The sequence below is a fragment of the Chlorocebus sabaeus genome, chromosome 18 (assembly GCF_047675955.1).
Source record: "Chlorocebus sabaeus isolate Y175 chromosome 18, mChlSab1.0.hap1, whole genome shotgun sequence".
In the NCBI taxonomy this organism is placed as follows: Eukaryota; Metazoa; Chordata; class Mammalia; order Primates; family Cercopithecidae; genus Chlorocebus; species Chlorocebus sabaeus.
Genome location: NC_132921.1, coordinates 72,214,041 through 72,237,773, shown reverse-complemented (window position 1 = coordinate 72,237,773; position 23,733 = coordinate 72,214,041). Strand labels below are relative to the sequence as shown.

General features: G+C 45.1%; 1 protein-coding gene across 1 annotated transcript in view; it reads left to right on the top strand.

The window, feature by feature from the left end:
- Positions 1-1,537: 1,537 nt before the first annotated feature.
- The window catches only part of GNAL (G protein subunit alpha L), a 199,071-nt gene continuing 176,875 nt past the window's right edge, over positions 1,538-23,733 (top strand). The window contains exon 1 of the mRNA XM_007974684.3: positions 1,538-2,337. Within this exon, the coding sequence (XP_007972875.1) occupies positions 1,986-2,337 (352 nt within the window). The 5' untranslated portion in view covers positions 1,538-1,985. The remainder of the gene's footprint in view (positions 2,338-23,733) is intronic.

The window sequence follows — 23,733 nt, the reverse complement described above, 5'->3', positions numbered from 1 at the left end:
GCATTAGCGTAATTTACAATTAATATATTTACCTGTGTTTTTATGATTGAGTATATTTCTCTCTCACTAGTCTATAAACTCCATGAGGACCATGTCTGCCTCACCCAGCAACAAGGATGCCTAGCATACTGCAGGCACTTAATTAAATGGATGAATGGACAAATGGACAGATGGATGAGTGAATGAATAGTGAAAATGACAATGATATTTAGTAACTTTTTCTATTTTCCCAAGTTAGATTTTCTATAATCCTTTCTTTTGCTCAAATATCTAAAAGTATGCCATAATTTTAGCAAAATTTGGGGAACAATGTTAGGTCAAAAGTAGTACATGTATGCACATTTGTTATTAGCAGGACCCCCAAAAGAAATGTGAATCCCGGATCTCCAACTTCTTGATTTAAAAATGTAATCCAGGCGCGGCGCGGTGGCTCACGCCTGTAATCCCAGCACTTTGGGAGGCGAGGTGGGTGGATCCCTTGAGGTCAGGAGTTCGAGACCAGCCTGGCCAACATGGTGAAATCGTCTCTACTAAAAATGCCCAGAAAAAAAAAAAGAAAGAAAGAAAAAGAAAAATTAGCTGGGAGTGGTGGTGGGCGCCTGTAGTCCCAGTTACTTAGGAGGCTGAGGCAGTAGAACCACTGGAACCAGGGAGGCGGAGGTTGCAGTGAGCCGTGATCGCACCACTGCACTCCAGCCTGGGCGACAGAGCCAGACTGTCTCAAAAAGAAAAAATGTAATCCAATGTAGTATTTACATCTAGTGCCAACGGGTGCAGTGCACACTGTGCTGCATGCTGCGTTCCATTAAACAGCCTTATCTGGTGCGTTAATGAGAGATGTATTTAACTATCAGTTATAATATTCCATGTCATTTTCCCGGAAATCAAGGAACACATCTTACAGCAAGTTATTCACAAGCTATATTGAAATGTCCACCTGTTGCAGAAGCTCTACAAGATGCTGTGCATTCAGTGGGAAATAACGAGACATGGGACCTCTGGCGGGCTTGTTTCTCAGCGTCATGGAGAGAGCGCACCCAGTCTGAAGGCGCATCTGCTCCTCTCTGCGCTGTATTGTGGATTAAGAAAATACAGTGTACAATCTCATATTCTCATTTCAGCAAATATAAATAGTACATGGCAATTATATGTGCTCGGTTTTCATTTTTAAGGGTGGAAATTGTTGAAAATGGTGTCGTGGACTAGACTCCAGAATTGGAGATTTTGTAGAGGTCAAAGGTATAGTAGTATTAAAGCAGGGATAAAGATTGTGCGGGCATGTGTGTAAGATAATGAGCAGAAAAGGGAGTGGCAAGGTGCAGAGATCTCTGCAAGCAATGGATTGGGGAAACTGAAGGCTTTAAAGCCACGGTCTCTATCCCTGCACCCAGCTTTCCGTCCTCTGTTACCATGACCCAAGATCAAAGCCACCCTGGTTTTCTAATTGCCGCAACTGCGGCTCCAGGTGCTGACTGCACAGCTACTGCGGTACTGTCCGCAGCTGCGCGCCGGGCTCAGTCGGCATTATTTACGGTACAGAATACTCGCCCGCGCGGTGGTATTTACGGTAACGGGGACCAGCCCGGGCGGCAGTATTTACGGTAACGAAAGCCAGCTGTATTTACGGTAGCGAGGGCTGGACCGGCGGCAGCATTTACGGTAACGGGGCCGGGCTCGCTAAGGCCCGTCGGCTTGGCCCGCTCTGGGCGTTATCAAGTGATCTCCAGCCAAGGCGGCCGCCACCCCCTGCACCCAGCGGAAAATGCAAAATGGCCCTCTGGGGCAGTGAGGGGCCGTGGCCCTCGGCCCGGGCCTGCCGCACCTCCTTCCCGCAGCTGGCGGCCGGCAGCGCTGAACAGGGTCCAGGTGTAGCCCCCTCTCGCCCCTCCGCAGGGGCGCCGGCCTGACTGGGCGCGGAAACCAGGCCGCCCTCGGGGCCCAGCCCGCCCTAGTCCCGCGCGCCGCCCCCGCCGTGCCGCGCCCACATGGGTCTGTGCTACAGTCTGCGGCCGCTGCTCTTCGGGGGCCCAGGGGACGACCCCTGCGCAGCCTCGGAGCCCCCGGTGCAGGACACGCAGCCCGCCCCGGCCCCGGCCCCAGTCCGGGTGGCCGCAAGGGACACGGCTCGGACCTCGCTCCCTCGGGGCGGCGGCGGGAGCCCGGCATGCGCTCGGCCCAAAGCAGACAAGCCGAAGGAGAAGCGGCAGCGCACCGAGCAGCTGAGCGCCGAGGAGCGCGAGGCGGCCAAGGAGGCGAGGAAAGTGAGCCGGGGCATCGACCGCATGCTGCGCGAGCAGAAGCGCGACCTGCAGCAGACGCACCGGCTCCTGCTGCTCGGTAGGTCCTGGCCGCGCGGTCGGCTGACGCCCCGGGGACAGCGCGCCGGGCCCGCGGGGTTGGTGGGCGCCGGGGAGCGGCGGCGGGAGGGGCTCCTGAATCCCGGGACTGGACCCGGACGGGCGACGGGCGCGGACCCGCTGCGGAGCGTTTAAACTGTGGGGGGAATGGTGCCCCTGACCTGGCCGGGAGGACGCTACGGGCCGGTTCTGCCGCTCCCAGTGCCTTGAGCTTTTCCTGTCGCTCGCTCGCTCTCATTAGTGAGCCTCTCTGGGAAGTCTCGCCCTGGATTGAGCGCCTTCCGCAGGGTCTGATCCCCGGGGATGTCTACCCTGGCCTCTCACTTCCTGCTGCACGCGGAGGCTGGCGGTCTGTTTTCAGAACACAGATGAAAGGAGATTGATAAGGCCTTTTAGCTTGACCGCAAAGCTTTTATTCCAAGCACAGTGTTGTGGGTGGGTGTGGCCTGCTGCCTTTTGAGAAAGAACTTGAGCTGCGCTTGGGTTTTACTGTGGAAGAAGATCAACCCCGGCTCTGGGAGGTTTGCTCCGCCTGAGAACCAGCGGCACGAGGGGGTGGCGGCTCGGGCGTGCTCTCTGTGTAACCGCGTGCAGGAGGGCGGGCGCCGAATCCCGGCGTTTTCCAGGAACCAGATGCTTGCTCTCCTAGTAGTATTTTTCAGAGCTTACCTATAGCAAGTACGTGTGCTCCTACAACAATCAGAAAACATGGTTCTATGCACTCTACCGTAGAATGAAAGAAAAAAAAATCACGATTTCCTGATACTACTTGTTGCCTTTTAAATTTTAAGACGAAGTAATAATAATTGGGCTTTTGATGGCAATTTTGTGAGATGTAAGGAAGAATAGTCGTTCAGGTTTGTGGTCTCTGCTATACATGGGAGAGGGAGCTATTCCATGATTTTAGCAAGATGCCTGCATATAAATGAATGCAACTTTCATTTAAGATCCAGAAGACAATAAATACTGAGTTTGAGAGGACTTCTCCACTGCACTGCAAGAATGAATAATTTAAAACAACATAAACCTAGCTGTTGTATCCTGGTGAATGAAATATCTAATTTCTAAAGCAAAGGGAAATGTTTTTGAAGAAACAACAAAAACCAGTAAACACGCAGGTTATATCAAACAGCGACGTGGGCTGAGCAGTAGCAGAGCTCCCCCCTCCAGTGCTCACCTCCAGAATATCGCAGAGCACACGTTTCCAGAGGTCTGAGGATACAGAAGTGTAACTTTAGAATTTCATACCTTGTTAAACCGTTGTTGGTGTGTGAGGGTAAAATAAATCTTTGGATATGCAAGTATTCAAAGTATACTCTCATCCACATATATTTCTGGAAGGAAACTTAAAAAAAAATAGAGACAGCGGCAGCTCATGCCTGTATCCCAGCACTTTAAGAGGCTGAGGCTGGCGGATCACTTGATCTCGGGAGTTCAAGACCAGCCTGGGTAACATGGTAAAACCCCGTCTCTACAAAAAATACAAAAATTAGCTGGGTGGTGCGCTGGAGACCCTGTCTCAAAAATAAATAAATGAATGAATAAAAATAAATAAATAAATTGAGACAAGTCTCGCTATGTTGGCCAGGCTGATATCAAACTCCTGGTCTCAAGTGATCCACCCACGTCAGCATCCTAAAGTGCTGAGATTACAGGCATGAGCCACCATGCTCGGCCTGGAAAGACGTTAATTGGAAATTACTTCAGCCAAAATTTTTTAAATGCATCAAATTAAAATAATTCAAAAAGGGGATAATTTTTTTAAAGGGGAGAGAGAATCGTCATCTCAAGAAACTAACAAAAAACAAGAAGACAAATAGGATCAGGAGTTGTGACAACCCAACATTGTTTTGATGTGATTATACAGTTGAACATAGTTTAAAAATAATAAAATGATATGGGAAGCAGAAAATGCTTTCTATATAATAAAAATTATTAGACTATGAATCTGTGAAAAACGTGGGATGAGATATGGTCTGAAGAATAGAATGGTGAGCTCTAAAGAGTCAGCTTCTTGTAACACATTTGAAAGTACGCTTTGAAGACATCATCTCATAGCCTCATAGAGTTTATATATCAGCATCATATCTAAAGTGACATAAAATCAAATGACTCACTTTTCAGGGAGAGTGTATTGTATCCTCCACCAATGATATCTACACTAAAACACATACTGTTACATGGGGTTGACGTTGTTTATCCGATTTTATATAGATTTGAGTTAAACACACAAAGGTTCTTGATTTTATTAGGCTTTAAAATGGATTTAGCTGGAAAATTTTGAGTCAGAAACAGGACTTATTGACCATTAATATCCTCGGATAATTGCTTCTGCTGCCATTGTGTGTAACAGCCATTTATTCTTGCTCACTGATGGCATTCATTTGTTTATTCTGGAAATGTGCACCGAAAGCTGGGCATTGGGTTCAGAGACCTCAGACCCAGGGAAGGTGCACTCGCTCCAGCAGTGTCCTTTTTTGTTGTTGTTGTTTAATTCCAACACTTTAGGATGCTGAGGTGGTCAGATCACTTGAGGCCAGGAGTTCGAGGCCAGCCTGGGCGACATAGTGAGACTATGTCTCTATTTTTTTTTTTTTTTTTGAGACAGGATCTCACTTTGTCACCCACTCAGGAGTGCAGTGGTGTGACCATGGCTCACTGCAGCCTGGACCTCCCCAGCTCAAGCAGTCCTCCTGCCTCAGCCCCACAAACAGCTGGGACTACAGGTACACGCTACCACGGCTGACTAACTTTTGTATTTTATGTAGAGATGGGGTTTTACCATGTTACCCAGGATGGTCTTGGACTCCTGAGATCCAGTGATCCACCCATCTTGGCCCACAGTGCTGGGATTACAGGTGTGAGCCATTGTGTCCAGTCAGGTGCCCTTTGTCACTCCATGCCTGCTAGTTTGAGGTGAGTCCCGTTTCCCATCATGATGAGTCTTGGAGGAGACCTTCCCAGAGTCCTCAAGGGGAAATAAAGGTTTAACTCCCGGTGCCCTGTGAATTATTTGTGCTCCTGTCATGGAGCACTTGGGTACATCTCTCCATGGGTGTCTTGGTGCTCTGTCTCCCTCATGGGGTCGATCCTGATGACTCAACTTTCTTTCCTGCACAGGACGTAGCACCCCACACAATCCTCCGGCAACAACACAAGAATCCGGGAGCCACTGTGACTATGAGGAGATATGATCCTGTTTTAATTTTTAGGTGGAGCATGGTTGAAGCATGCCATGGCTGGTTGCAGAAGTGCAGAGGTGGGATGGAACTTTCCAGTTAGAAGGCAGCGGTCAAGACAAGGAATCATGGGGTCCAAACTAGAGCAGTGTGGTACAGTAGGAGTGGGGAGCTCAGGGGCTTGGGGAGCAGGTCAGATGACTGGGTGTGGAAGGCAGGCAATGAGAGGATTTCTCAGATAACTCTCATGGTCTTGAGCATGAGGAATGTGTTAGTCAGCTTGCTCACCTACCAAAATACAACAGGCTGAGTGACCAAAAACAGACATTTTCTCACAATTCTGGAGGTTGGAAGTCTTAAGATCAAGGTGCCAGCAGGGTTGGTTTCTGGTGAGGGCTGTGTTCCTGGCTTGCAGACGGCCACCTTCTCACAGTATCCTCGCATGGCCTTTCCTCTATGTGCACACAAAAAGAGGGAGAGATCTCGGCTGTCTCTTCCTGTTCTTACGAGGACACTGTGGGATTAGGGCCCCACCTTTATGGCCTCATCTTACCTTAATTACCTACTTAAAGGCCCTATGTCCAAATACAGTCATATTGGGGGTTAGGGCTTCAACATATGAATTCAGGGGGATGGGAAGCATAATTCAATCCGTAATGAGGGCTAAGGCAGGGAGTGCGTGCCCTGTCTAAAAGGGACAGCTGCATCCTAGCTTCATCCACTGTTGCCTTGTGAGAACACAGGCCCAAAGTTGCCAGGTTTTCAGAATTTCTGAAACCTACGTATTTTTAAGCATTTGCTCAAATTAATAAAATGTAATCTACATGGCTAACAGAGTCACGGGCTGCTGGCTCTTACCCCTGATCTGACCTGGGTCACACAGACTTTTCTGCAGGCTGTGTACTAGGCTTTAGGGGCTCACTCACATGAGAGACCACTGGCAGAGGCCCTGGGTCTACACCAGTGAAAAGCATACTTGATGTGAATTGGTATGAATCAAAATATTTAATGTATGTAAATTCACGTAATGAGATCACACATCCTAGCAAATCGCATCCAGCCCCAGGTGCACACAGCCCTCTGTGACTGAGCCAGGATCCAGCCCAGGCAGGCTGACTTCGCCAAACAACATTAGCCAGTGGCTGTGAGGCCAGATGGAGGCAGCTGCAACAGTCCAGTCAAGAGATGTGAGGAGGCCAGGCGCAGTGTCGCAACGCCTATAATCCCAGCGCTTTGGGAGACTGAGGTGGGCAGGTCACCTGAGGTCAGGAGTTGGAGACCAGCCTGGCCAACATGGTGAAACCCCATCTCTACTAAAAATACAAAAATTAAGGCCGGGCGTGGTGGCTCATGCCTGTAATCCCAGCACTTTGGGAGGCTGAGGCGGGCAGATCACGAGGTCAGGAGATCGCGACCATGGTGAAACCCCGTCTCTACTGAAAATATGAAAACTTAGCCACACACAGTGGCAGGCGCCTGTAGTCCCAGCTACTTGGGAGGCTGAGGCAGGAGAATGGTGTGAACCCGGGAGGCGGAACTTGCAGTGAGCTGAGATCGCACCACTGCTCTCCAGCCTGGATGACGACACAAGGAGACTCAGTCTCAAAAAAAAAAAAAAAAAAACAACTAGCTGGTTACCAGCTAACTTTTAATTAGCTGGTGGTGGGTGCCTGTAATCCCAGCTTCTCAGGAGGCTAAAGTGGGAGTATCACTTGAATCCGAGAGGTGGAGGTTGCAGTGGGTTGAGATCGTGCCATTGCACTCCAGCCTGGGGGACAGAGCAAGACTCGGTCTCAGGAAAAAAAAAAAAAAGAGAGATGTGAGGAGGCGACCTCATTCAGATGCAGTGACGGTGACAGGAAGGGGCAGGCGTGTCTGTGGGTGTGGGCAAAATGGAGTCCCGGGAACCTGGTGACTGATGAGATGGAGGGAAAGAAGACCATCTGGTGAAGAAATGTCACTGAACCCTTCAGTGAAATGGCAAGGACATTCTCCAAGTAAGGAATTTAAGAGGAAGACTCAGTTGGAGGGAGACGAGAACAGTGAGCTCCACTCTAGGTGTGTTGAGACTGAAGGGCCTTGGGTGTCCAGTGGGCAGTGGCTGGAGAGCAGCTGGGCATTTGCCGTGGGTCTCAGAGAGGCTGCAGAGCCAGAGATGGATGTGTCGCCCAGAGTCGTTAGTGCATTGGCCAGGTTGGACTTGTCACCTGGGGACCACATGCCACCCGGAGAAGACATGCCACCCAGGGAGAACGTGCAGAGTGAGAAGGGAAGGGAGGAGGAGGGCCCAGGATAGGAGGCCGTGGGACTCCAGCCTTTCAAAAAGGGCTGGAGGAAGAAGAGTGTGAAGAATGATAGAGGGCTGGGAGCAGCCAAGAAAGGAAGAGGTTTCGGGAGCAATGCAGTGGCCAGCAGTGTCATTTGGGAGCTCAGGGATAAAGAGGGCTGAGGCCGGGTACAGTGGCTCATGCCTGTAATCCCAGCACTTTGGGAGGCCGAGGTGGGTGGATTACAAGGCCAAGAGATCAAGACCATCCTGGCCAACGTGGTAAAACCCCGTCTCTACTAAAAATGCAAAAATTAGCTGGGTGTGGTGGTGCATTCCTGTGATCCCAGCTACTTGGGAGGCTGAGGCAGGAGAATCGCTTGAACCTGGGAGGCAGAGGTTGCAGTGAGCCAAGATCGCACCACTACACGCCAGCCTGGGCGACAGAATGAGACTCGGTCTCAAAAAAAAGAAAAAAAAAAAAAAAAAGAGGGCTGAGAAGGAACCCACTGGGTGTGCAGGTTCATGGCCTGGCGGGTACAGGAGGCTTCAGACTGGAAGGGACAGGAAGACACTGAAGCCGTGGTGGTGGCTCTCTTGGGAGGACTTTGCTGCTGGAGGACAGAACAGATGTGCCCACTGCTGCACCCTGTGCCATCCAGGAAACTGCTGGGAAGATGACGGATGAGACTGGAATGGTGGGTGCTCCTGGGGATGAAAAGAAGAGGGCAGGAGAGGAACTGTCCATCTTTGTTTGGCCAGCTTGCATCCACTTTCTAAACACTCAGGTGCCTGGACTCAACCTCAGCTCCTCCAGCACAAGTGACTTTCCCTGTTGACTCATGTGTCATTTACAGGGAAATTCTTTAATGGCAAGCAGGTTTTTCAGTTGAGTTGAGACCAAGAGACCTAGCTAATTCAGGTATCTAGCTAATTTAATTAGTCTATGAAAAGTTTCCAAAAATTAGCATTTTCAAAGATAAGACCTAACTCGAAGGGCCTAAAATCAACTCATGATATTGAAAGTGATAATCAGAACATCTCCAAAACCCCACTGCATAAATCTGAATAAGGAGTCCGAGATGATTATTTCTCACCTCACAGCACCCAGGATAATTTACTTTGAGTCTACATTTATTCATTTATTTTTAATTTTATTTATTTATTTATTTTGAGACAGAGTCTCTCTCTGTTGCCCAGGCTGGAGTGCAGTGGTGCCATCTTGGCTCACGGCAACCTCCGCCTCCTAGGTTCAAGCGATTCTCTTGCCTCAGCCTCCTAAGTAGCTGGGACCACAGGCGCCCACCACTACACCCGGTTAATTTTTTTTATTTTTTTATTTTTATTTTTTAATTTTTAGTAGAGACAGGGTTTTACCATGTTGGACAGGCTGGTCTCAAACTCCTGACCTCTGGTGATCTGCCTGTCTCGGCCTCCCAAAGTGCTGGGATTACAGGCATGAGCTACAGTGCCCAGCCGGGTCTAAATTTATTAATACTTAGTTGTTGGGTTTTGTTTTTTTTGGGGTTGGCTTTAAGCTGAAACCAACTCTTACTGAAAAACAGAAAATTACCTTCTATCAGCTAAAGCAGTGACTCTAAGTGTGTTTAGGGGCCAAGTGAAAACTGTTCCCTGTTGTTTCAGAATTCCCTTGCTAGGGATGGCCAGACAGCGCACGGAGGACTTTCAGGGCAGGGAAACTACTCTGTATGATACCATCAGAGTGGACAGTGTCACCACACACTTGTCCAACCCACAGCATGTACAACGCCAAGAGGGAACCCTAGTGCACCCCTTCCAGCCCTGTGGGCTCTGGGTGACAGTGACGTGTCCGGGTAGCTTCACAGGTTGCAGCCCTCTGAGGGATGTTGCTGGTGGGGAGGCTGTGCCTGTGGGGGCAGGGAGTACATGGCAGCTGTACTCTGTACCATCCTCTCAATTTTGCTGTGAGCCTAAAACTGCTCTAAATAATAGGCTTTTTGTTTTAGTCACTTACTAAGAAAAGAAGTCAGTGAAGGATTTTGTCCTTGAATTAGGATCCCAAGAGGAGGGGCTGGTGGAGAAGAGGACGCCACAGTGGCCATAGCAGAAGGGTCTGGGGTTCTTCTAATGAGCCCATATAGGGGCCATAAGCTGACGGCCCTACTCTTAAAAAGCCCAGGCCAGTTAACCGCAGCAGGAAAGATAGCAGCCCATTATTGGAAGCTGTGGTTTATGAATAAAAAAGCATCATTTAAAGACTTTTCCAACTGCAGTTCTGGGGTTAAATTATTCTCAGCAGATAAAGTCCTCTAGACAAGCATTGAAGTGTCAGCACCTGACGGGAGGGGCACACACACACACAGCCCCTGCGGGCCGCCTGGCTTGGCCCTGTGTCCCATCCTGTAAGGCTGCCCTAGCTCTGCCTCATCAGGAGGACTCGGAGGACTGTTGCCCAGCTGTTATCAGGTGTTGCATCAAATGCCACTGAAGGCACGAGTTAGGGAAGCCACCATCGAAATGTTCAAGGGTTAGACAGCTCTTTTCAACCCTTCCCGATGTTATTTCATCTGCCGGTCTGGGAAAATGTTCTTTAACGAGAGGCAGGTCAACCTGCCGACTGACGGAGGATCGAGGAAGACAGTAGCACACTGTGGCATCTGCTTTATCTAATCCTAGCAGAAGAGCCTTGGAGAAAGTGTAGGTTGCATCACTGTGCTTCGGATTAATGCTCACTTGGTGTGTTCTTCTGCAGTTGAAAGTGAATTTTCCTTCTGAGGACATGAACTCCTCCCAGGAAAAGCAGAAGAGGAGAGTATTTTGACATAAACAGAAAAATAAGGTGCAGTGACACCCATACTTTGAGTCACAAGGGAAAAGTCATTTTATTCATTGAATCCTTTATATTACTCACCAACTGCAAACATTTGCATCTCTCAAGAACCTGCTGTGTGCCGGGTGCTTCTCTGGGTGACGTGGAGATTCCACAAGGCAGAGAACACAGCCTCAGCCCTGGAAAAGTTCACTGTGTTGTTGAAGAGAAAGGACAAGAACCTAAGAGAAAAATACCAGTCAGAGCCTGCACGTGCTCAGAGATAAATGACAGCAGTGTGGGTCAAGAACATGATTCTAGGGATGAACATGGAACCTCTCAGTAACATGATGGGCATCCCCCTTCCTTAGGATATTTTATGAGTGGGGAGGTACAGGAGAGGTAGGAACTTGATTGTTTAATGTTGATGTTTGCACACAAAAAATGCATAATGCTGGCCAGGCGCCATGGCTCACGCCTGTAATCCTAACACTTTGAGAGGCCGAGGCAGGCGGATTGCTTGAGGTCAGGAGTTCAAGACTAGCCTGGCCAACATGGTGAAACCTCGTCTCTACTAAAAATACAAAAATTAGCCAGACATGGTGGCGGGTACCTGTAATCCCAGCTACTCGGGAGGCTGAGACAGGAGGTTGCAATGAGCCAGAGTGCTCCATTGCACTCCAGCCTGGGGAACAGAGCAAGAATCTCAAAAACAAAAAACAAAAAACAAAACAAAACAAAAAAAACCTAACGCTGTTATTGATCCTAGGTGCAAACTATGAGCAGAAGCAGCTGTGAAATCTGCTCCAAGTTTGCACCTGGCAGCTGGTTTCCTGTTCATCAAGGAGCTGCTGAAAGAACCTAGAAGCTCTCACAGCTCCCAGCATGTAGCAGCAACCTGGAGTGTTTACCTAATGGAACTGATGCTTCAAGAAGATGAAGAAAGTTTGAACAACAGTGTGCAGTGTTATCAAACGGGAAGGAGACTGCTCCTTTTATCTCCAGCCGTCAAAATGCTCCACAAGTCAGTATTAGAAGCTGCATTTTATAGATTGCACGATCATGGGAGGCTGGAGATCGTCTGTCAATCAGCATGAAGAAAAAAAAAATGAAACGTTTATCTTTTTTTTCCCCAAGAAATCCACTCATTAGAGAATCACGGAAAGGAAGGTGGATAAAAAGCCACAAAAGGGAAACTTTAACTTGGCTGCAGAGAAGCAGTTGCGTTTTACAGGCACTTCGGGAGCATCTAGACAGCGTGATTTGGAGTCTGCCGGCCAGGAGGCCGCAGGAGAAACACGGGTCAGCGCCAGAATCATGGAGCACACATTTGCCTCGACCCCAGCTATATTTTCTTTTCTGGGAAAATATCAGCCACTGGAATTAGGCCAGACACAGAAATCTGTAGACACAAAGCTCGCCAGCAGAGCAAGATTCAGAACGCAAGAGTAGCCCCAGGGAGCAATCAGGACCTAGCGAGAGGTGAGTGCTGATCCCAGAGCCAGCCTCCTTCTTCCCAGTCGCCCTCAGAGGCTGGTGTAGACAAACCACAAACCCACCGCTGTCCTGGTGAGGAAGCCCAGAACGAGGCCCAAGCCTGCATACCCCAGCGAGTTAGACTACGCCACAGATCAATCAGCTGTTTGATTTGTAGAGCAACTTGTGTGTTGAGAAGGACATCAGTGCCGTGTTACGGGCTACTATTTGTTTATTCAGTAGCAATTACTGACATTCAGTAGCACATCTGCCACGTCCCAGGTTCTGTCAGGCTTCAGTCTACAAACTGGAGCTGTCTCAGGAGCTGTTCTGTGCTCTCAGGAGCTTATGACCTTGTGTGGGAGACAAAGGCATCAACCAGCCATTGCAGCACAGCATAAAATACATCCATGCAGACACAGAAAACGGTGGGAACAGCTCTTGCCCCAGTGAGAAGGGGAGGCAGGCTGAGGAGGAGGGCAGCAGCTTCCAAGAACCTTCCCACTTAAAAATAATAAAATAAAATAAAATAAATAAAAAACAGCCCGGTGCGGTGGCTCACTCCTGCAATCCCAACACTTTGGGAGGCCAAGGCGGGTGGATCACATGAGGTCAGGAGTTCTAGACCAGCCTGGCCAGCATGGCGAAATCCCATCTCTACTAAAATTACAAAAATTAGCTGGATGTGGTGGCACGAGCCTGTCATCCCAGCTACTTGGGAGGCTGAGGCAGGAGAATGACTTGAATCCAGGAGCCGGAGGTTGCAGTGAGCCGAGATTGTACCACTGCACTCCTGGGCGACAGAGGAAGACTCCATCTCAAAAAAAAAAAAAAAATAGTATTTGTAGAGTATATTTCTGTTCTTGAAATCGACAAGTTTGTGAAACCCCTCATTTTGAGAGGCTCATTGGAAAGCAGCAGGTGCCACACAGAGCAAATGAAAAACAAAACGCTCCGCACATTGTGCATAGTTTTATCGAAACTCCTGCATCTGCTTTGAGTCTGTTGAGCTGAAAATTCATTTAGAATATGCTCTAATTGATATACGTGACCTATAAGGAAGTCTCCCTCTTTTTAAAGAAAATATAGAAGCATGCTATTTGTTAAAGGTTTTCATTGTACAAAGAAATTCAATGTGCTGAACACCAATAAAATATGAATAAAGTAGTGCCAATTAAGAAACAGTTATGTGACTCTTTATCTCTGAAATTATTTTAACTGGTCCTTTGTTTTAGAATTCCTTTTTAATGTAACAGCCTCCTGAACATCAGCTATTTGATAAGCGCTGCATGGAACTAAAAAGCATGCTGACCTGTGGTTGATCCAATAGACTTCGCCGTGCCTAATGGAGGACGGTATTTAACTTTCAGATCCATTTCCCTTTTTGGCTCTAATGACATTTTCTCAGAAGTAATGCTCTCCACAGTTGGGCTTGGGTACAATAATTGGCTTGGAACGGTACGGGAGGCCCAGTGTCGATGGCACACACACGCGGTGAAGTGCAGGAAGCTCTGTGGCCATGTTAACCCTTACTGCCTGGGGACAGATGGAGGCAGGCTGCACCCTAGTCTGTGGCCTCAGAAGAAAAGCATCTTAGTTCCGCTGGTGGTGTTCAGCCTCACCCTTTCCCTTCACCTAAATTCCTACAGGTTATCCTAACTGCAAATAGGATAAATTAATTTTAATTATTTATACAGAATGTTCATTTAGGAAAATAGAGGATGGGTTTCTAGAGTAATCGCAAAATCCTGTTATTCAACCCACAATACAAAGGAAGCAGCGTTGGCATTCTTCCGTGGAGCCTGCACTCTGCGGGTCCTGCAGGGAGTCACAGCCTTCTGCACTCCCTGATCACACAGTGGGCCACACCCTAGACCCGTGCGTCATACCACAGAACACATCGGGGATCCCACAGATGGATGATACCCTAGGACACAGCCTGGGTCACACAGTATTTGGAATTAGAACTTGGAATGCCTGGAGCAGCGACACAGTCATCCCGACCTCCAGAGCAGGCCTTTGCTGTGGCTTCACTGTGCCCTGAGCAGTCCCAGGCACAACTTACGGCCCAGGGTCTTCCAGACAAAAGTGGGAATAGTGAGGAATGGGCCTAGGGTGATCAGTGAGCAGTAATGATAAGCACCCCTGTCTGTAATATGTGCCCCAACTCCTGCTAACCCACACGTACAGAGGGAGAGCTGTCTGGCCCGCTTCCGGGCTCCCTCCCCAGTTTCCAGACCCAGCCACACAGCCTGCTATGAGGTCTTTGGACTCCATCTCTTGCGTTTTTGTCTCATTTCTTCTTTATTGTCAGCATTTTCTTTTAGTTTCTCCTTATCAAAGCTTGCTCATACCCAGAACATTTCACTCGTTCCTGTGAAATTATTAATGGAGGTGAAGGTTAAGTCCGTTACCAATTTTTTTTTTATTTATTTAACAGCTTTTTTGAGATATAGTTGAAATGCATACAGAAAACAGCACATATTTATAGTGTACGGTTTGGTCAGTTTTGACATGTGTATACACCTGAGAGCATATCCATCACCTCTGAAAGTTTCCTCCTGCATCTTTGAGTTGATTTCCTTATTTTATCATGGTAAGAACACTTAACATGAGATCTACCCTCTTAAAAAGTTTTTAAGTGTACAATACTGTGCTGTTCTATATGGGGACAATGTTGTACAGCAGAGCTCTTCAGCTTCATCATCTTGCCTGTCTGAAATGTTTTACCCCTTGAATAGTAGCTCTCCACTTCCCTCTCCCCCAAACCCTAGAAACGACCGTACTACTCTCTGCTTCTATGAGTTTGACTCTTGTAGGTCCTGCTATAAATGGAATTATGCAGTATTTCTCCTTCTGTGACTGGCTTGTTTAACTTAGCATACTGTCCTCCAGGTTCATCCATGTTGTTGCATCTGGCAGCATTCCCTTCTTTTTTGAGCTTGAATAATATTCCATTGTATGTTTGTTCCACATTTTCTTTATTCATTCCTCTTCCAGTGGACATTTAGGTTGTTTCAGTATCTCGGCTATTGCAAAAAAATGCTGCAGCAAACATAGGAGTGCAGCTCTCTCTGGATTTTATGGTAATTCTAATTTTTTATTTTTTTAAGGAATGTTCATATTGTTTTCCATAGCAGCTGTACCATTTTAATTCCCACCAGCAGTGTACAAGGGCTTCAGTTTCTCTGCATCTTTGCCAACACTTACTAACTTTTGTCTTTTTGATAATGGCCATCCTAACAGGTGTGAGGTGATATCTCATTATGGTTTTGATTTGCCATTTTCCTCATGATTAATAACATTGAGCTTTTCATATACCTGTTGGATATTTATATGTCTTTTTTTTTTTTTCTGAGACAGAGCCTCACTCTGTCACCCACGCTGGATTGCAGTGGTGTGATCTTGGCTCGCTGCAGCCTTCACCTGCCAGGTTCAGGCGATTCTCCTGTCAGCCTCCTGAGTGGCTGGGATTACAGGCGCCTGCCAGCATGCCTGGCAAAATTTTGTATTTTTAGTAGAAACAGGGTTTCACCATGTTGTCCAGGCTGATCTCAAACTCCTGACTTCAAGTGATCTGCGCACCTCGGCCTTTCAAAGTGCTGGGATTACAGTGTATGTCTTCTTTAAGAAAGATCTATTCATGTCATTAGCCCGTTTTTTAATCCGGATATTTGTTGTTTTTTTGTTTTGTTTTTTTTTTTTTGCTATTGAGTTGTAGGAGCTCTTTATATATTTCAGTGATTATCCCCTTATCAGATATAAGCATATGTCAGAGATATTGCAGGTTCAGTTCCAAACCACCACAATAAAGTTAGTATAGAAAGTGAGTCTCATGAATTTTTTTGTTTCTCAGTGCATATAAAAGTTGTGTTTATACTATATCTATTAAGTGTGCAGTCGCATCATGTCTTTTAAAAAAGCACACCTTAATTTTAAAATATTGATAAAAAATGCTAATGATCATCTGAGCCTTCAGTGAGTCCGGATCTCTTTGCTGGTGGAAGGTCTTGCCTCGATATTGGTGGTTGCTGACTGATGAGGGCGGTGGTTGCTGAAGGCAATTTCTTAGACTGAGACAACAATGAAGTTGATCACTCAGTTAACTCTTCCTTTCATGAAAGATTTATCTGCAGCATGTGATGCTTTTGATAGCATTCTACTCATCGTAGAACTTTCAAAATTGGGGTCAATCCTCTCAAACATGCTGCTTTATCAGCTAAGTTTATGGAGTATTCTAAATCCTTTGTAACAGTTTCAACAATGGTCACAGCATCTTCACCAGGAGAAGATTGCATCTCGAGAAACCTCTCTTTGCTCATCCATAAGAAGCAAACCCTCACCCATTAACATTGTGTCATGAGATTGCAGCACTTTAGTCACATCTTCGGGCTCCACTTTTAATTCTAGTTCTCTTGCTATTTCGACCACATCTCCAGTTACTTCCTTTACTAAAGTCTTGAATCCCTCAAAGCAATCCATGAGGGTTGCAATCAACTTCTTCCAAATTCCTGTTTATGTTGCTATTTTGACCTCCTCCCATGAATCACGGGTGCTCATAATGGCATCTAGAATTGTGAATCATTGCCAGATTTGTTGTTGTCGTTGTTGTTTTGAGACAGGGTCTCACTCTGTCATCCAGGCTGTAGTGTGGTGGCATGATCATGACTCACTGCAGCCTCAACCTCCCAGGCTCAAGTGAGTCTCCTGCCTCAGCCTCCCAAGCAACTGAGACTACAGGCATGTGCCACCATGCTTGGTTAGTCCAGAAGGCTTTCAATTTACTTTGCTCGGCTCCATTAGAGCAATCGCTGTCTATGGCACCTATAGCGCTATGAAACATATTTCTGAAACAATAAGACTGCAAAGTAAAAATTACTGCTTGATCCACAGGCTGAAGAATGGATGTTGTGTTAGCAGGCGTGAAAATAACATTAATCTCCTTGTACATCTCCATCAGAGCTCTTGGGTGACCGGGTGCATTGTAAATGAGCAGTAGTAGTTTGAAAGTAATGTTTTCTTTTTCTGAGCAATAGGTCCCAACAGTTGGCTTAAAATATTCAGTAAACCATGATGTAAACAGATGTGCTGTCATTCCAGGCTCTGTTTTTCCATTGATAGAGCACAAGCAATTTTAATTTAGCCTAATTCTTGGGGGCCCTAGGATTTTCGGAATGGTAAATGAGCATTGATTTCAACTTAAAGTCATCAGCTGCATTAGCACCTAACAAGAAGTCAGCCTGTCCTTGGAAGCTGTGGAGCCAGAGATTGACTTTTCCTCTTTACTTATGAAAGTCCTCAGTGGCATTTTCTTCTCACAGAAGCCTGTTCCACCTCCATTGAAAGCTGTTGTTTTGTGTAGCCACCTTCATCAGTGATCCTTGCTAGATCTTGTGGATAACTTGCTGCAGCTTCTATATTAGCATTTGCTGCCTTACCTTGTACTTGTATGTTATAGAGACAGCTTTTTTCCTTAAACCTCAGGAATCAACCTCTGCTAGCTTCCAGCTTTTCTTCTGCAGCTTCCTCACCTCTCTCACACTTCCTAGAATTGAAAAGAGTTGGGGCCTTGCTCCGACTTAGGCTTTGGCTTAGGGGAGTGCTGTGGCTGGTTTGATCTTCTATCCAGACCACTCACACTTTCTTCATTTCAGCAATGTGGCTATTTCCCTTTCTTATTCATGTGTTTACTGGAATAGCACTTTTAATTTCCTTCAAGAACTTTCTCTTGGCATTCACAACTTGGCTGTTTGGCACAAGAGACCCAACTTTTGGCCTCTCTTGGCTTTCGACATATGCCTTCCTCAGTAAGCTGAATCATTTCTAGCTTTAGATGTAAAGTGAGAGACTCTTCCTTTCACTTGAACACTTAGAGGCCATTGTAGGATTATTAAATGGTCTAATTTCCATACTGTTGTGTCTCAGGGAATAGGGAGGGCCCAGGAGAGGGAGAGAGATGGGGGAATGGCTGGTTAGTACAGCAGTCAGAACACACACCATTTGTCGACCGAGTTTTCCATCTTATATGGGTGCTATACGTGACACCTCAAAACACCTACAACAGTAACATCCAAGATCCCTTATCACAGATCATTTTAACAGATATAATAACAATACAAGTATTTGAAATATTGCAATGATTGCCAAAACGTAATGCAGAGACACAAAATGAGCACATGCTGTTGGAAAAATGGTGCCAATAGACTTGCTCAACACAAGGGTACCACGGACCTGAAATTTATTAAAAATTTGTAAATTTGTATAAATGAAATATCTGCAAAACACAGTAAAAGGAAACACAATAAAACAAGGTACACCTTTATGTGGTTTACACATATTTTCTCCCATTCAATAGGTTTCCTCTTCATTCTGTTGATTGTTTTCTTTGCTATACAGAAGCCCCTCAGTTTGATGTCATCTCACTTGCCAATTTTGTCTTTGTTATCTGTGCTATTGGTGTCATATCCAAGAAATCGTTGTCAAGACCAGTTAATGTCAAGAAACTTTTCTCCTATGTTTTCATTCAGTCGTTTTACAGTTTCAGGTCTTACAATTATGTCTTGAAGCCATTTCGATTTACTTTTTGTGTGTAGTGTAAGATAAAGGTCCAATTTCATTCTTTTGCATCTGCATATATAATTTTCCCAACACCATTTGTTGCAGAAACTATCCTTTCCCCATTTTGTATTCTTGGCACTCTTGTCAAAGATCAGTTGACTATATTTGTGGATTTATTTCTGGGCTCTATATTCCCTTCTATTGGTTTATGTATCTTTCTTTATGCCAGTACCATACTGTTTTAATTACTGTAACTGCATAGTGTGTTTTGAAATTAGGAAGTGTGATGCTTCTAGCTTTGTTCTTCTTTCTCAAGATTACTTTGTGTACTTGGGGTCCTTTGTGATTCCTTCTGAATTTTAGGACTTTTTTTTCAATTTTTGTAAAAAAAAAAGTCTTTAGGATTTCCCTGGGGATTGCATTGAATTAGTAGGTAGCTTTGGGTGGTATGGACATTTTAACAATATAAATCTCCAATTTGTGAACATGGAATTTTTTTCATTTATTTGTATCTTCTTTCATTTCTTGTATCACTGTTTTGTAGTTTTCAGTATAAAGGTCTTTCTCCTCCTTGGTTAATTCGTGTTTTGTTATTTTTAATGTTGTTGTAAATGAGATTGTTTTTTAATTTCATTTTCAGATAGTTGAAATCACTGCAACTGATTTTACATATCAATTTTGTATCCTGCAACTTTGCTGAATTCATTTATTAGTTCGAAGAACTTTTTGGTGAAATTTTTATATTTTTCTATGTATAAGATCACGCCATCTGCAAGCAGATAATTTTACTTACTCCTTTCGAATGTTGATGCCTTTTATTTCTTTTTCTCGCCTATGTGCTTTGGCTAGGACTTCCTGTGGTGTGCTGAATAGAAGTGATGAGAGTGGGCATCCTTGCCTTCTTCCTAATCTAGAGGAAAAGCTTTTGCTTTTTCACCATTGAATATAATATTAGCCGTGGGCTTTTCACATACAACCTTAATTATAGTCAGTTAAATTTCTTCTATACGTGGTTTATTGAGAGTGTTTAATCATGAAATGTTGTTGAATTTTGTTAAATGCTTTTTCTGTATCTGTTGAGATCACTATGTCATTTTTATCCTTCACACTGTTGATGTGGTACATCACGTTAATTAATTTGCATGTGTTGAATCATCCTTGCATTTCAGGATAAATCCCACTTGGTCATAGTGCTGCTGAATTCAGTTTGCTAATGCTTTATGAAGGATTTTTGCATCTGTGGACACCAGGAATATTAGCCTATAATTTCTTTTCTTGTAGTGCCTTCTTCTGACTTTGGTATCAGCATACACCGGCTTCATAAAATGAGTTTGGAAGTATTCCCTTTATATTATTAATGACACAGTTTACATCTTTTTATGTTGTGTGTCCATTAGCACATTTTTATATAGTTAGTGTTAATACTTTGTCTTTTAACTTTTAAGTTAGAATTAAAATTATTTACATATCAAAATTACAGTATTCTGTATTTGTCTACATATTTACCCTTACTAATGAACTTTATACTTTCATATGCTTTCTTGTTGCTGATTAGTATTCTTTTATTTCAACTGGAAAAACTCTCTTTAGTACTTCTTGTATGTCACATGTGGTGGTAATGAATACCCTCAACTTTTGTTTGGGAAAATTTTTCTCTCTCCTTCTGTTTTGGAGGAGAGTTTTGCCAGGTATAGTGTTCTTTGGTTGGCACTTTTTTCTTTTAGAACTTTGAATATATCATCCCACTCCTTTCTGAACTGAAAGGTTTTTGCTAAGAAATCTGCCAATAGTCTTATGAAGGCTCCCTTGTATGTGACAAGTTGCTTTTCTCTTGCTGCTCTAAAAATTATTTGTCTTTGACTTTTGACAATTTAATTATAATGTGTCTGGGTATTAACTTTTTTTTTTTTTTTTGAGAGGAGTCTGGCTCTGTCACCCACGTTGGAGTGCAGTGGCGCAATCTTGGCTCACTGCAAGCTCCGGCTCCTGGGTTCACACCATTCTCCTGCCTCAGCCTCCCGAGTAGCTGGGACTACAGGCTCCCACCACCACGCCCAGCTAATTTTTTTGTATTTTTAGTAGAGACGGTGTTTCACCGTGTTAGTCAGGATGGTCTCGATCTCCTGACCTTGTGATCCACCCACCTCGGCCTCCCAAAGTGCTGGGATTACAGGCGTCAGCCACCGCGCCCAGTCCTCAGTATGAACTTTTTTGGCTTTATCCTGTTTGTGATTCATTGAGCTTCATGAATCCTGATATCCATTTCCCTCTCCAGATTTGGGACGTTTCGACCATTATTTCTTTTAATAAGCTTTTTTCCTCAGTTTCTTTCTTCACCTTCTGGGACTCTCAAAATGTGTATATTGATTAGCTTAATGGTGTCCTATAACTTCCTTAGGCTATCTTCAATTTTTCATTCTTTTTTTTCCTTTTTACTCTTCTGACTAGATCATTTCAAATGACCTGTCTTTGAGTTTGTTGATTCTTTCCTCTACTAACTCAAGTCTGCTCTTGAGCCCTGTGGTGATGATTTTCAGTTCAGTTAATATTCTTCAGCTTTACAATTTCTGTTACATTCTCTGTTTTATAGTTGCTCTTTCTTTATTGATATTCTCATTCTATGCATACATAGTTTTCTGATTTCACTCAGTTGCCTGTGTTCTCTGGTAACCTTCAGTTCAGTTAATATTCTTCAGCTTTACAATTTCTGTTTCATTCTCTGTTTTATAGTTTCTATTTCTTTGTTGATATTCTAATTTTATGCATGTATAGTTTTCTGATTTCACTCAGTTGCCTGTGTTCTCTGGTAACCCTCTGACCTTCGTAAGATGATTATTTTTAATTCTTTGTCAGATCTCTGTTTATAGATCTCCATTTCTTTAGGGTAGGTTCCTGGTGATTTACTTTGTTCATTTAGTTGTGTCCCATTTCCCTGTTTCTTCGTGTTCCTTATAGCTTTATGTTGGTTTCTGTCCATTTGAAGAAACAGCCACCTCTCCCGGTCCTTACGGACTGGCTTCAGCAGGGAAAGATCTTCACCAATCAGCCTAGCTAGAGATTCTGGGAAGCCCTCAAACTTTTTCTATGGATGTGTCTTCCCTGGACTTGTGCATTTTAATTATAGGGATTTACTGGTTTCTTTTTTCCGGAGCTCATAATCTCTTGCTCTTTCTGGCATCTCACTACTATACCATAGGCCAGGGTGCCCCACTCTTCTCCCTCCCTCCCTGGGGAGACGTCTTGAGTTTTGCACCTATTCCCGATCAGGCAGAGCTGTGCTGGCCACAGCAAACCACCTGCCCCTTTTCTTTGTTCTTAGCTGCCCTCAGGCATTTAAACTATTCTTTGCCCCTCAGCACTCTGGGTGAAGCAAGATATAAATTGGTCCCTTGGGCAACACATAAACAATTCGGAGCTGGATATTAATTCCACTGTCTTGGGGAAGAGCGTGGCCAGGGTGGTCTTTCTGGGCACTGTGCTGTGCCAGCTCGGGGGCAGGCCCGATGTGCATAAAATGGAATTGCCCTTTTTACTTCTTTTAATGCAACTGCTTTGGCTTTTTACTTATCTGGAGTACTGTGACTTCTTAACTGGATTCTAGAACTCTCATAAAGGTATTTTGGCGTATATATTTTGTTACATCAGTTTTTTCAGCAGAGCAGTGAATGAGGCCTAGGACTTTCTATTTTGCCATCTTGCTGACATCACTCTCAAAAATAAAATTGTATTATTACATAATTTAAACTCAAATAGAGACCAAAGGATGGTGTATGAACATTTATAATCTTTTCCTATAGAGTTACCAGTCCAGTTGGAAATCTCTGATTTCTCTCCCTGGCCCATTTACTCCTTAATCCTCCCCAGCAAGCACAGATTCTTAGTTATTCAGTTATCCCTCTACAGGAGTGGAGGATGTGATTAGACCCGGCCAGGTCTCTCAGAAAAACATATCTACAAGGTGAACAGATTGTTTTCCTTGCTCATAGTAGCTGCCTTTCATAGACTACATTCCCTGTGTCATTCACTAAATAGCCTACGTTTCCTTCATCTTACCTGAAACTCCCTTGTGGGCAAGGGATGAGAGAGGTGAGAAAAGAAGGAGACGGAAGGACCCCCTTGCAGGTCAACTGGGAATGACCAGCCTCTCATGTCCCCAGCCCATGAACACCATGGAACTCCATATGGGGCAACTGTGCTGTTTGCAGAACACTGAAACACTGATATGTTTAATTCCTTCATGCTAAGAACAGTTCTATCAATGAAAACTGTGTCCACAAGACATGTGTGTACAACACGAAGTGACTTCTGTGGGCACAGGGAGAAAACAAATGAAGGCCACCCAAATGAGAACAAGCAGAGGCTATTTATTTAGAACTTGCTATAGCGAGAGAGTCAGTGACCATCACTTGTGTTCGGCAGACTCAGAGACAGGCAGATGAGTGGGAAGGCTTTTTGGTGGAAAAAGGAAAGGCTTCAGATATTCCCTGATTAGAGGCTGTTGGCGTGGGAAGCTGTAGGCTGGCTAAGTGCAAGGGGGATATCCCGTGCAATTGGTTAGCAGAGCATCTTTGGGTTTCTCCAGTTGGTCCTAAATAGGACCAAAAATTAAGCAAGTTGATAATTATTAGTCAAGTTGTGGCCATTTGGAGCCGACTGGCTTCCTGGGGCGGTTGCTGTTGTACTGGATACTGTCAATAGTAGGTTGCCTTCCTAGGCCAGTTGCTGCAGGCTGTGGATCAGACTGTATATATTTTTATATATAGCCTGGCCATTTCCTGTTGATATATTCAGTCCCTCAACACATACCTAGAGCGAAAACAATCGTTTAAAAATAAGCAGAAAACCTCTGCTATACAAGGAAAGAACAGGCTCTAGGGCCAGGACCTGACTTGATTTCTGGCTCTGCCACCTCTGGCAGGTCACTGAGCACCTCCGAGCTCCCTTTCCTGGAGCATAAAATGAAGATGGGAATGTCTTCCAGAAAAATTGTTAGGAAAATCTGCAAGGTGAGACCCACACACATAGCAGGGTCTGGTGATTGGGGTCTCCTGCCCTCCTTTTCCTGTCACTGCCAAGTTCACCCTGAGGTCTAAAGGGCGAGGCCTA